This window comes from Hyposmocoma kahamanoa, unplaced genomic scaffold, assembly GCF_003589595.1.
Source record: "Hyposmocoma kahamanoa isolate Upper Pololo Valley unplaced genomic scaffold, ASM358959v1 202, whole genome shotgun sequence".
NCBI lineage: Eukaryota > Metazoa > Arthropoda > Insecta > Lepidoptera > Cosmopterigidae > Hyposmocoma > Hyposmocoma kahamanoa.
In genome coordinates, this window is record NW_020653726.1 from 16134477 (window position 1) to 16150081 (window position 15605).

At 35.4% G+C, this 15605-nt stretch overlaps 1 protein-coding gene across 1 annotated transcript; it reads left to right on the plus strand.

The window, feature by feature from the left end:
* The first annotated feature begins 646 nt into the window (after positions 1–646).
* On the plus strand, positions 647–13871 carry LOC113227059 (equilibrative nucleoside transporter 1). Its single transcript, XM_026459932.1, has 7 exons — positions 647–938; positions 1350–1507; positions 3812–3957; positions 8086–8523; positions 9408–9493; positions 10768–10964; positions 13572–13871. Exons 1-7 carry the CDS (start codon positions 705–707, stop codon positions 13681–13683), a joined length of 1371 nt encoding a protein of 456 aa, XP_026315717.1. The 5' UTR covers positions 647–704; the 3' UTR covers positions 13684–13871.
* The last annotated feature ends 1734 nt before the right edge of the window (positions 13872–15605 follow it).

A 15605-nucleotide genomic window follows, 5' to 3' on the forward strand; every position in this document is an offset into this window, starting at 1 on the left:
CAGTATGGTCGCCTCTTTTTTGGAGAACTAAGTAAACATCTCGAATTCGTCATCGTTCGGCAATTATCCGCTAGAGGCAGCACATTAATTAAAATTTCACTAAAAAATCAAAACGTAAGTTGCAATTTAGTGAACGTTCAACAATCAAGTCACGCTGTTCTTGTTAAAATGTATGTGAATAAAAATTTATATTAATAGGCCATCAGTAAAAATAAGAATGTGATCGAGTCTTAAGACATTTTCATTGTTTTTTTTGTTCCATGTTTATTATAATGCGCAAAATCTTTTATTTATAAATTATATCAAATAAAAAAGCAAATCTTCTGTTTTGCATTTCTGCATTAGATCACTTTCAACTTTCAATGAATTACATACAGTAACCCAGCTATCTCTATTTTTAATTCTCTTTTTTTCCTTGAGCTAACGTCTGTCGATGACATTCGTGAATGAATAAAATGAAATGAATGAATCATTCCCGCAGCTGTTCTGAACGGAACGTTTGTGTGTGTGGTTGATAGCTACAAAAATTGTTAACAATAGCTAAAAAATATTCAAAAACAAAGTGTTTTCGCTTTAATAATACAAAAGGAAATGCAGTGCGGTTTCATAAAATTATTTTAGATGGCGACAAAGAATCGACCTTGAAAACGTGATCGCAAAGTCGTGGTTTTTTTGTTATTGATTTGATCAGAACAGATTAGAAGATGGATACAGAGACGAGAGGTTCAATTAATGTCGAAGGCTGTGATGTTGTCGAGAATGAGGAAGAAGTCATTGACGACTCTGAAGAACGTGAATTGGTCACCGATTCCTGTGCCACAAAAGTACTGGATCCGCAAGAGGAACCCACGGACCGATATCGCGTTGTGTATTTTCTTTTTTATCTATTCGGCATTTCTTCCCTCGTACCATGGAACTTCTTAATCACCGCCAATGATGTAAGTATTTTTTGCTTATTCTTCTAAGCCTTTTTCATGAATAATTCTGAAGTACGAGGTTTAATCTTCGATACATACTTTGAATTATTTTTTTGTTTTCTGAAATCGACGGATTAACATCAGATATACAGGCTTGTCTAAAGATTTCTGTGCTAATATTCTATGGTGACCGAGGAATGAGGCACCGAAAGATCTAGTATTTTTTTTGCTGTTTTGCATTGGATAGCTGTTTCATGTGTCAATTTGGAGAAAAATGAGCATTTTCTTCCCAACATTCTTCCTTGTTTTAAAATTCCAATTGGATAACACTCCGATTATTCTCACTATTCACAATTAGTAGTAGTTAATGCAAGGAATAGCTGTAGAATGTAAGAATTCAGTAACAAATTATTAAGTATTTTTTAATTTTAGTATTGGATGTACAAGTTCCGTGACACAACACCGAAGAACCTCACTGTACTGGAAGTACAAAAGACGCAATTTCAAGCGGAGTTTACCTCATACCTGAATGTAGCCACTGCCATCCCTAACTTGATATTCCTCATTCTCAATTCTCTGTTTGGTCATTTGTAAGTATTTTTAAGAAATTGTTGTAAAGGTTGACTAAGCCTTTGAGCCACCCTTTGCTGATTTATTCCAAATAACTATTTTAACACTCAAATAAAAAATATGTCACTATTATTATTAATATTGTGGCTTATTCTGTGCCTGTATACACTGTCATCACTACAACCACAATTGGCCCATTGTAACTGCTGGAATAACAATTTCAGGGTTAGTCATAGTCAAGGTGGCCTATATATTAATTTAACAATTACATTGGACAGAATTATGTATTTGATTTTTCATTTGCAGTAGATATGCAATTGAAAAATCTTATGTGACAAAGTAATAGCCCTTCAAATATAACCAACAAAATAACTACGATATTTATGTGGCTTTAAATCTTCTTATTACACAGAGATGGCAATATGATTCTGTTCATTCAGAGAACTGAATCGTCATTTACCATCTCCTCTCTCCCAAGTTGTAGTAAATCATTATGTACTTATCATTCTTTTTATGCTAGTCAACCAAGTGAATACCCTGTACTATAAGTAGATGACAAAGCAATGGAACGCTCACTGATGCATTACCCAGAACACCTAGACCAAAACCAGTTTAGAAAAGATAAATTTATAATTTTCTTACATGTCAAATTAATGGCATAATAAATAGTATTTTTCAAATGACTTCAAAATTAACCAACAATATAACTAGGATTTTAAGTCTTTTTGTTAGATAGATAGGGTGACATTGTCCTTGTGAAGTTGCACAACCATGTCATGTTATTCAAAATTATCTCAACTAGTTATGGTAAATCATACATACTTGTCAATGATAATTATCACTTGAACCCTGTTTAATTAAACTTACAATTTAATTTCCCTAATGTTTGTTACCCCTAATGTCTGGCAAGACAGCAAAAGTATACTTACTTTATGTCAAGACAATTTCTGTACTGACAGTATTGTCACAAATAAATGAATTTCAAATATGAATTATTTTTTCCCAGAGAGAACCAGGACACCATCATTGATAGTTAGTGGTGCCTATGTTTACAAAAAAAATAAAAATTTATGGTATTCATTTTTTTTGCTATATTTTTTATTGCGTGGTGGAAAAACCACCCAATTGGTCAGTAACGAAATATTGTCTGTGGTTTTGATTAGCAAATAGCAAAAAGGAAAAAGCTTAATTTTTAGGTTTAATACTATAATTTTTCTGTTAAACGTCGAAAATTACAATACAAATTATTCAGTTTAGGTTTTGCTCTACAAGACAGGAATACTATAAGAAATATTTTAGTAATATCAAATGACGTATAGGACGTAATATTAGAACAAGCGCAATACCTATTTCTTCCAAACTCTCACTTTATGGTAATCAAAATGTTTACTAAAAGTATTTTGATACTGATAAACTTGCAAGACTATGTGTATGTGTATATATATATATATAGTCTTGCATTCTATATTCATGATTAAACTAAATGAATCTAGGGGTCGTATTCTAGAACTCTACTCAATGCTCAAGTCAGGATTGCACTGGAAACACAAGCACTGGAAATACGACCCTAATGGCAAGGACTTGTGTATGATTTTCAGTGCTCACTGCAATACTCAAATCCTGACTTGAGCATTGAGTTCTGGAATACGACCATAAGTGTACCTAGAATGAATTGAAAATAAATTGAAGTCTTGCTTTTTGCTTTTTGCGATTGCTTAACTGTAGAGTCTGATGATGATGACAGTGGTACAGGTGAAGATCACGTCAAGCATGACGCATAGGATTTAAATTCATCTCTATTACATTTGTAGAAGCAGAATTTGAACATTGAGGCAGACTTTAATATTTGAGTATATAACCAGAAATAGAGACGAAATGTCATTTAATTTGTTTGAAAGCAATTCTGCCATATCATTATTGTGACAACTGCGCTCCGATTGGCCAGCCCGAATTGACGGGTGTCGTCAATTGTTTCACTTCAAATCGACCAGTTGTAAAATTACATATTTAATATTTAATTACCAATGAAATGTGATTCCGTTTGTTTTGTAATTAGATGTTTTGCTGTTTTTCCCACATTACCGAATACAACAGCACGGCATTGTTACAGATATTATCTTTATTACAATAAATACAGAATATTTTTTGAAATATATGAAGGTATGCACACAGGTCAGTAGTTGGCCTGTTTATATTACAGTGCAAACGAGAGTTGATATTTATAAGAGCTGTATCGCTAATGTTTTACCAGGAATGTATGGCCTTTATTTCGTCTCTTTTTCGGGTTATATACTCGATGAATTTAATGAATTTCTTTCATGCAGGGTGCCAATGAAGAGCCGCCTGCAAGGCTCCCTGGTAGTGGTGTGCATATGTTTTCTGGTGACCACGTCTCTGGTGCAGGTAGACACCGACAACTGGCAGAATGAGTTCTTCATCGTCACCATGGTCACTGTAGTTATTATGACTGGTGAGTTTAAAGATCTACAGGAGTTAAAAAAATGTATGAACAGGCGCTTGTCTGTTTCATAACCAATTGTCATTTATTTGGGTCCCACATAAAAAAATTGTACATCAATCAATACTAAACATTTCCCTACTTAGTACAATATAAATAAGAAACAAATATATTGATCCTACTCAACTTGAAGGATAGCCCAGTGGAATTGACATTATTTTCTGTATTTGTAGCTCAGTGTTACCATTCAAACTACTGTTTTTTTTAAATTATCGATCCAAAGATTACAAGGGTAACAATAATAACAATATTGTCAACCCGTTAATTATGTTACACGTCTCACTGCTAGGCATGGGTGTATTCCGTAGTAAGGATTGTTACACGTTTTAAATTTTCATCACTATGTTTTTCTTCACAAATAGGTCACTTAGAAATTAAAGTCCTCAGTCATGTTTCCACGGGGATTTGAACCGTCGACTTCTCAATTAAAATGCAAACTTTCTCCCACTGAGCTACCTCAAAAACAGGATATCAATTGCACTAAATTACCTTTTCCTAAAACTCCCGACAGTTAGGAATAGGATAATAATAATAAACCTAATAACAAATTGTTTTTGTTATTTGTGTACACATATAAAAAAAACAAAGTGTTTAACTTAATTCAATAGTAAATAACAACTAACATAAACTAATAGATAGATTAATTGCATAAACAATGTCTCTTATCATTTGCATAGGAAAGATGACACTTTGATCCCTTGTTTTAGTACTAGGTATCTAGTTCACGCTTGTGGCATATGCTATGTTGTAATACAATACTGTTACAATTTTATGCAAATACCTAAAGATGCATGTTAATTAGACTGCCGATTTGAAATTAATATTATAATAATTTGGCGGAACATGTAGAGTAACATTTATATGATCGAGTAAAGTGCATCATATAGTGTAACGAATTCGTACTTACATTCTTTAGAGAATATAATTTTTTGTAAGGTCGTTTTTAATAGTAAATACCTAAACCATTTCATCTAGCAAAACAGTTTTTCCCGCTTCTTCTCCGGTGACACGCCTTAAGTTCTTAAAAATGTATACGAAATGTGAATTATACAAAGATGTTAAACGGACGGGAAAATTAAACTATATATTTTCCTTTTATCGCTTATGTGGCGGTGGAGCCGTGTTCTGGCGATTAGTTTTCCTTTTATTGTAATACATGTTTTGTGTATACTGTACATTTTAGGTTACTTTAATAAATGAATATTATTCTCTTTACATTTACGTTTCGATAACTTCGTTATGTTTTAACGACGAAGTTTAAATTAGTGCGAAAAACTAGTCTGCCGTCAAAGGTATTCAAAACCAGTATAATTACAATAAAAAATATTATTAAAATACTTTATTATGCCTTATAATGTAACTATTAACATATTGCGTAGTAGGGTTGATTAGAAGTTAGCTCGTGTGTCAGTAGGTTCACTTGATTAGAACATCATTTGGTTGACTCAGCCATCGTGCTCATCGAATGCGCTCTAAAATAAATATTATAGGTTTATACATGTGCTCTGTTTTTATCAGAACTAATGTAGGGTTGCCAAGTCTTAAAACCAAACAGCAGGACAGACCAGCCAGTTTAGCCGGACATTTGGGTAAAAAGGCCGGACACCCTACACTTTTAAGGATTTAGTGTCGAAGTTTTAATACGACATCTTTTAAATGTAAAGTCAGGTTTCTTTTATTAAAACAGTCTTCTTAAAATCTTATGGAATAACAATAATGATAATAATAATAACGCACACACTCAACATAGTCCTAGGAAAATCCTGTGTCGCGGGTGCCATGGACACACACATAGACAACCACAAATTACACCCAAACTCATGAGAGAAACAAATGTAGGCTATACAAATATTTGTTCGGGCCCAGGAATCGAACCTGGGACCTCTGCGTGGCAGTTCGGCATGATAACTGTTCGGCCACAGTTGTATAAATCAGTCTTCTTTATTATTAATCATTTACTATAGTGTCGAGACTAGCGATGCGCGACTTTGAACGTTACTAATACTAATCATTCGAATGGGCAAATCATTCGCCCAAGTCGAATCCGAGGACAATCATTCGACTCGAATGCCCCTGCTATTCCGTCGGGTGTACGAATCTAATGATTATTATGTCGGAACCGCTCCGAAATCGACCAGATGTTTCACCATGTCCATATCAAAATATCCCTGTTTCCGCCACATTTACGATATTTACCATATGTCAGAGAGGGCTAGGCAGAAATGCTCTATGAAATCTGTGGATTAATAATAAAATTAGTAATTAATGATCATTCCCATCATTCGAATACGAAAATTAGTAGGTGATTAATTTGTCACTCGAATGACAGGATTAGTAATTAATTACTAACAAGTCGAATAACGACATAATTCGCAATCGCGCATTGCTCGTCGAGACGCCCCGCTCGGCCCCTACGACCACTTGACTGGTTATATACAAAAGTCTGACACCGTCTAACTTGACCAGATTTTAAGGGGTTAAGAGCTTTCAGCTCGCTCGCTCTCTTATCCGGTCAGTCAAGAAATGTCCTTCACAAAAAAAACGCATGCCTGGACACGCATCCACAGCCTAACTATGTCCGGCTTTATCCGGACGCCTGGTGACGCTACACTGTATCTGGCTGTACTCGTCAAGGTCGTTTTTCAAGTTATGCTGGTTTGTCGATTAAGCGCATTAGGTATGGGATAACAAACTGTTGTAGGGTCAAATAATTGTTTGGTCACTTTTGAAGGTGAAGGAAGACATCGTGATTAAGGCTACTAATGTTCACAAATCGCACATGACACCAAATACTGTCGTAACTCAAAAATGATGGAATTGAGAAAACACTATTTGAAAAAAAAATGAATGAATATAGTTGCCAATAATGGGATTATTATTATTTATACATTATAATTAGGGGCCCGTTCCTTATGCCCCCAGTTTGGTATGCCCTCGAGGTGTATATGACACCCTTCGGCAAAAACTCCTTCATAACTGGTTCCGTGGCCGAACGGTTACCATGCTAGTCTGCCACGCCGGGGTCCCGCATTTGATTCCCGGGCCGGGGGAAATATTTGTATGGCCTACATTTACTTCTCTCGTGAGTTTGGGTGTAATTTGTAGTGTCTATGTGTGTGTCCATGGCACCCGCGACTCAGGGTTTCCCTAGTGCGGGGCTATGAATGTTCATTATTATTATTATTATAAAGGTGGACAGTTAATAATCTGTCGGCACCCTCACCACAAATGAATTAAAATTCGTTTTGTGGCGGGACTTTAACCGCTCTACCCTCAGGCTGTTTGGCGTTAAGTCTAATGTACTCCACTACCTCTTTAGATTTTGTACAGTAATGCATTCGAGACAGTTACAACAGCGTCGTAGGTTGACTATAGCGACAGATACGTGTTAATAGAATTAATGCTTTCCATAATCGGGGGACAAAACAGTAGGCTAAGGTTCCACCCATATGTTATGGACATTCCAAAGACTCACCAGAAGCGTTTCGCTTCCACATTTCTATAACGAATGGCTATGGAGTGGAATTCCCTGCTTGCAGACTTATTCCCTGAACGATATAACTTGGGCCTTTTCATGGCGAGAGTGAATAGGCATTATTTAGGTATGCATGCTCATTGTCACCACCTGGTGAGTTGGAGGTCAAACAAGCGTTATTTTAAGACATTATTAAGAGCAAATAACTTTGGTTGATTTCGCATAATAGTGAAAGTGTTGAATAGTAAAATTGAGGATATACTCTGAATACTATACGGTGTGAAAACACGATTCCTAAAAATTTTCATGGAAGAAAAAAAAAACACAACCTTATCTCGAAATTTTACAAGAAAACCGCTGTATTCAATAGGTACTTTGCATATACCAAAGTTTTTTTTTTATATCAACTAAACTGAATAGAACACGTATGGTATACGACATACATTTTTCAAATGGCTTTAATTTCGTTTGTAAGAAAAATTAATTCAGAAATAAAGCCAATGTCACTGTCGACTCAAGCAAAATGAACCGTAATAGTACGGGAAACATTTGAATCATTGAAGGTCGAGAATATCGACTTGTAACGCTGATTGTTTTCCTTACAGCCGCCAGCGCAGTTTTCATCGGTGGGTTAGTAGGAATAGCGAGCAGATTTTCCAAAGAATACATGGCAGCTGTTGTAAGCGGGCAATCTCTCGGCGGAATTATCGCAGCTATTGCGCAGATCATATCTCTTGCCTTCAAAATATCGCCATTACACAGCGCTCTTATATACTTCATTATAGCCGATATTATGGTTGTCAGCTCGTTAATATCCTACGCTTTATTATACAAAATCGACTTCTTTACATACCACCTGCTAAGAGGTTGTGGAGGGATTGCCAGTAATCGTCATCGAGAAGTATCGATGGTGTCAATATTGAAGAAGATATGGGTGTATGCGATTGCAATTTTCGCTGTGTTCGCGATATCGATGGCTGTGTACCCAGCTGTTACCGTGCTCGTCGAGTCTCATCCTGTTACCAAGGGAACCGATTGGAATAGTGAGTATGGATTGTAATGTAATTTGTTAGGCATTTCTGACAAACACCCGCACACACACGCGCTATCTCTCTCTCTCTCTCTCTCTCTCTCTCACTCTCACTCTCTCTCTCTCACTCTCTCTCTCTCTCTCTCTCTCTCACTCTCTCTCTCTCTCACTCACTCACTAACTCACTCTCTCGCTCTCTCGCTCACTCGCTCACTCGCTCACTCGCTCACTCGCTCACTCGCTCACTCACTCACTCACTCACTCACTCACTCACGCACACACACACGCACACGCACGCACACGCGCGCGCATTTCTGAACGACGTACACAGGCACGTCCATATTAGAATCACGCACGTGCTTATACGCGTGAAATATTTATAAAACTGGCTTGAATACTTAATTAGTAGCAGTAGAGCTCCTTGCGAAAGATTTCGTCCAGAAAAATCTGTCACCATACCTATTTCTACCGCCAAGCAGTAAGTCGGTTTTGAAGGGTAAGGGTGCTCTTCAAGTTACAGGTAACGTGCGACTGGTTAACTCTTTGTCTTAGGGTGACGGGCGCACTGGCAGTGCCAGATATTTGCGATTTAAAGTTTTGAGTGACACTGCAACTGTTATGGAGAGGCGTGTCGCTTACCACTAGGTGTACGACTTGTTCGTCCCGTTACTTAATATCATTATGTAAAAAGCATGTTACTATGACAATATTGGTAGCTTTAGAAGACAGCTCAATTCATACTAAACTCATTTTTACAAATTGCGCAGATATAATATGATATCATTTTATGCGACATTATAAATACGTGTTTATATGTTTATCTTACCAGACTCGGACTTGTGTCTTAATCGTCCTTTTTGCAAGGCACTAATGGTTGTTTTTGTTTATATTTTGCAGATATTTACTTCGTACCAGTGGTGAACTATCTAATCTTTAACTGCGGGGATTATTCTGGACGATTGGTTGCTGGATTCTTGCAAAGGGTAACATTGCCTTGTAATTTATTAAAAATTAATTAGAAAAGTCTGAAGTTAGACTTGAAACTACACTCGCGCACAAACAAATTGGATCACGCCTATTTATATCTTAGTAGAAACCATAACGCTCGAAAGAGTATCAAATTTAAAAAAAAACTAAAATGTGTGATTTGGTTAATTTGCTACCAAGTGTAGTTAGTTAAGCATTGTAAATGGTTACCTCATCTCTATTTTCTATTTTGCTCTTTCTCTCCCTCACTCTCTCTTAGATTTATTTTATTTCGTATAAAAGGCATACAAGAAAACATAACAAATATCGAGTTATTAGGTTTTCGCGATTGTTTCACATTGGAAATGGAACTAACTATTCTTCGGATTGAAATCGCATATTTGATTTTTCAAACAAACCAACGTTTCGGACCCTTTACAGGTCCCATGATCACGGGTAACCCGTGGTGGTCAGTCAGCGGGTTTTACATACAAACAAGTCCATTGTATGACGTTTTACCGTGGACACTGCTTGCATGGGCGTCATTAATTCACTACCCCGTGTTCTTAACATTTTCAAATGTCATTTTAATTTCAAAAATTTGTAGATTTAATAAAAATAATGTGCCAAACAACCAAACCTGGTCAAAAACTAAGAATTTCTCTGCGTTATGAGTACTAGAACAACGAAATTTGCCTTATGACATTACTCGAACCTATTTAGAAATGTCCGTATCCCAAATACGTTGGGGCGAAAAGCAAATTAACTTATTAACAACAATTCTCTTGTGGAGTCGAAGGTACAAAATCTCCACTATTGCAGAAAAATAGCCTGTTTGTCGGTTTTCTATCGGATAAATTTTTCAATTTAGTTCCACCCTCACCGTTCCTGCTTCGGTCGACTAGAAAGTCCGGAACACTCCATCCTTATGTCGTTGATATACCACCAATTCGCACTAAGCGCTTTGCTTCCTGCTTTCTGATGCGTAAGCCAAAGCAATGGAATACTCTATCGGCATCTGTGTTTCTCGAAAAGTACAATTTGGAGCTATTCAGTGCTAGAGTGAATATGCATTTTTTAAGCAAACGCGTACCACGGTCAGGTACATCGTCGCTTAACATCAGGTGAGATTGTGGCCAAGAGTGAGTCTATTATTTAAAAAAATAAAATTAGTATAATTCAATCGAAATATTATTTTTCTTCTATTATGGAAATAATCCAAATAATTTGTTTGTACGTAGAATAAATTTAATTTCGATGTGTGCAATAATCTGTTTTTATTTTCTATCAGCCGAATAACCAATGGCTGATAGCATGCTCCAGCTTCCTCCGGGTAGTGGGCGTTCCAATGCTGATGCTGTGCAACGCGCAGCCTCGAAGCCATCTGCCCGTGCTCTTCCTTTGGGACTGGGAGTACATCATCATCATGATCGTCTTCGCCTTCACCAATGGATACTTGACTAATATTATCATGATTAATTCTACTAGGTAAGTTCATTAATGTATGGCAACTGCTTACTAAATATTTCTGCGGGTGATGCAACCATTCCATAATGGGTTGGCAAAAAAATTCATGCAACTTTTACCACAAAAAAAGAGGAACTTTTTTAAAATGATATATTGTCCATGGTCACTTTAAAAACAATATTTTAGCGCGCATTTTAAAAATAGGCGGGAAAATTGTAAGTTTATAATTCATGAATTAATAACACCGAATTGTAGAGGTGTCTAATGATAATGCCAAACCACATACACATATTTACAAAGCTCTTAAAAACGGTTGCAGTTAAGTTGGGATGCCTTTGCGTTACCTCATCCATCATATCATATCGACAATATTAGTCGATAGAGTTACAAGAATTGGAGAGGATGTGGATTATATTTTTCTGTACCTAATGAAACAATAAACATTTTTGACGCAACTTACTTATACCATTCTTCCATGAGGAGTACGATATTATTTGATTAGCAAAAAAATTACGAGAAAAATGTCCCATTTTCTGGTCGACCACCGCTCTATAAAATTCAATAATCTTAAAATCAAATTTGTGATTAAAAAAAATTCATAACACTTCACGTGATGACACATCACGAGAATGGTGATGATACTTTTGTATATTTGTTTAGTATTTTTGTTCTTATGGTTTGTTTAATTACTCAGTTAGTTTTTTATGTAATTATGTTTTTTATGAATCTCTCATTATCTTTATTTAGCGCTTTATATTGTTTGCTAAATGTGGAAATTCTCAATTACTCATCTTCATAGTCATTGTGTGGTTAAACATTAGGCATACAAACATATTGAAGGTATATTTTTTACTCTCATGCATACTAAACTAGGTGTAATCTGTTTTATAGCAATGGGCATGCACAATTAAAATAATAAATAAATAACGAAAAATACACTTAATCCAGTTAAGGTTCCATAATGTGGGATGTATATATAATAACGTTAGTCGTGGGTGGCAGCCATTTTTATGTTATTTTATTGTTTGTTTAACGAAAACAATTAAACGATTCGTTATATTATAACTAATTAATAACATCATGTGATAAGGTTTAATGCTGTTAGAGATTGTACAAATCATGATTTTGAACAATTATCAGATATAGAGATTATTTGACACATAAATTTCAAAGTCAAAGTCAAATAATCATTTATTCCATAGGCAAAATTTTTACACTTGAAAACGTCATTTTTTAAGCTACTGCTCGTTCACTATGCTGACCTCCCTGAGAAGAACCAGCAAGAAACTCTAGGGATTGCTCTTTTCAAATAAACTTAAATGCTATGGAATACCATTTCAATCATAATTGTATGGAATCTAGACTCTTGTTGTCTTTCCATACTTCTTTATCTAAACCATACTCTTCAATTTTGTAATATGACTTTTCAATTAAAATACTTTTAATGTAAGTTTTAAACTTAGGAAATGATAATCTTAATATATTCTCCGGAATCTTATTGCAAAAGCGTATACAGTTCCCTATAAAAGAATCGTTTGCCTTAGTTAAACGAAATTGTGGTACCATGAGTTTGGACTTAGTTCTAAGGTTAATATTATGAATATCTTCTTTCTTAATGAAATTATGTATATTTTTACGGGGTTACAAAATATTTGAGTAAATGTACTGCGATGCCACAGTCATGATACCAGACTCCTTAATTTTTTCTCTGAGAGAAACCCGAGAACCTAAACGGTACACAGAACGAATCGCTCCTTTTTGCAACACAAATATGGTTTGTATATCTGCCTAACAAGACTAATGTGGTTCACACAATCAAATGCTTTTGAAAGGTCACAGAAAACCCCAATAGCGTTCTGGGACCTTTCCCAAGCATCAAATATATGTTTTAGTAGGCAGCGCTGTAGCTGTACATAAATATAAAAACCTAAATTACGGGTGAGTCACTGGAGAAAATTAGGTTTTTACTATAACGATTACAAAAAATATACGATACACCTAAGGATGTTGTCTAAAGAATGTATTAATAGGATGTATTAATAGTTTATCCGATCATATAAAACCCTGAAAACAGGCTAAAGTAAAAGTCTAAAACGAATTATTTAAGAATGAAATGGCTAAGTACAACTTAATTTTTATATGGGTATATTTCAGAGAACTTGCTAAATTGTAGTTTTCAACTGAAGCCCTATTAGTTATTAAATTCGCATTTATTCCAATATTTGCAAATTTCCCAGCGGTTTAACGATACACCGGACGTCGGCTGCCCCATCAGTCGCCATCGGGCGCTTGTCGACGTCTGATCTGTGTCAAATGGTGAAATTACAGGCACATGGGACTTGTCAACTTATGTCTCAGGGTGACGGGCGCAGTGGCAGTGCCCCTCAGATCTTTGCGATTTAAAGCTCTGAGTGGCACTGCAACTGTTATGGACAGGCGTGTAGCTTACCATCAGGCGCATTACTTGTTCGTCCCGTCACTTGATATTATAAAATAAAATCTCCGCCTGTTTTTATTCATATTAATTTAGAGCGAACGCGAGGAGCGAAACACCACACCTCACTTCCTAAAATCTAGGCTTACGTTGAAATACTTCGCCTTAATACAAGAGTCTTTGTAATTTTGCAGGGTGGTGGAAATGCACGAGCGAGAAAAGGCGTCATCCGTAATCGCGACAATGCTGAGCGTCGGTCTGACGGTTGGCGCGGCTATCGGCATGCTACTCGTGCGACTGCTATAAGACAAAGGCTTTAGTTTCAATTTGGTTGGTTAATAATGACGTAGACTAAAATCGTATATATATTGGTGACATATTTCTGATTTATGCGCATCTCTTTATGACAATTGTGCAACACAATATTAACAAAGAAAGCAGTCACTTAAGGTGCCATCGGTGCAAACCTGAAGACGGCAGACCGTACTTACCGACCGCAGACCAACTTTGGTTTCTATGTGCATTAATAGACGAGTATTGTTTTGCAGGGTATCTATTTCGTATAGTATCTTACTGCCTTAGGGAGAAAGAAAGGCACAAGCAACAAATTCTAAATTCGTAGATAAATGTTTTTAAATCTGTTTTAGGCTTTTCAGATAAAAAAAATAGTAAAAATATACATAGTAGTTTATTTATGTTATAAATACATACCACATGTTTTATACAGAAATTTTCATTGTATTTTAATCAGTAGTTTTTAAAAATAAATATTTTTTTTATGCATAGTAGAAAAATATATAAAAATATTATGACTGCATAACGGCATAAAGGGCATAACCAATTTAAATGTGACTTTTAATACTTGACTCATGAAAAGTCATATTTGACTTTTTATAGTAAAAATCTGATCATTGGAGTCTGTTATGCCCTTTGCGCTTGCTGTTATATTCAAAAAATATTGAGATAATATATTGAATAATATATTAATACCAGCAATGTCAATTAATGTAAGGGACAAACCATGGTTTTTCAGGAGAGCCAAAAAACGATTTTATTTTTTTTTAATCTGTCTATAACTTTTTACTGTCTGCTCCAACTTTGATTGTGTCTGGAGCAAAGTTTCTTAGAATTTCCTCTTCTTTCATGCTATAAGTGGTTTAAAATATTAAATGTCCTCTGTTTTAAATGATCCTTTACAATAGAATTACGTATAATTTTCTATTTCTCTTCCTGCTTACACTATCCTCGACGGTTTACACATAAAATATTAGTAACGTAAGGCACAACTAAATATCTTTTTTAATGTTTTTTCATGTAAGGGACATGCTATATTTTAAACCACGGGCATTCCTAAATTTTAATAATACCAATCGATAGAGCAGGAACTTCCGAATCCAATGATATATGTAACTCACTTTCGACAAAATGTGCCTTACGTTAATTGACACTTCTGGTATCGATATTTCCAAAAAAAAAAAAAAAAAAGTTGGATTGGCCTTTATTTCCTGATCTCGAATATGTATGTATGTATGTAACTCAATTTTGATAAAAATGTTAGTTGTACCCTTTTTCGTTCCGAAGGCAGTATAGAAACCATGCAATCACATGTGGTCTGTCGTTTGCTGTCTGCCGTTGCAGCCTTGATCAGAATAACACCTGTTACGTTAATGGAAATTTCAAAGTCACTACATTCCTTATTTCGTGTTCATTTTAGTTTAATTTATGATACTTATGTATACCTAAATATTTTACACAACTTATGTTTACGTATTATTTTTTTACGTAGCTCAATATTTTATTTACACGGTTTCTGCCAAAGAACGATTTTATTAGCTTGTGGAAACACTAATCTGATTATAATTATCTATATTCGCCATTACTATTGGTACAAGAGGACAGGACTGTACTGTGTTAACCCATGTACGTCCTGGTTCGGGGACCGGGTTATGCAATAGGCACTAGTGGCAGGCGAAAATTAATTAACATCCGGTGTTTACTGAAAGAGTACGTTCAGAGAACTACTGCCACCATATTTATACAGGATGATAAAAAATCACTGACTATTTTTTTTCCTGTAAGATTCAGTAAAACACATAAAAAATCCCCATTTTTTAATGTTAATATTCCCCAATAATTTCGCGCAATAACGCGTGGTTACCTCAAAATAGTAAATGAAATTGAACGATCCTAGCCGCCTAGGCGCGCGTTAGTCTAGTACTTTGTTATCG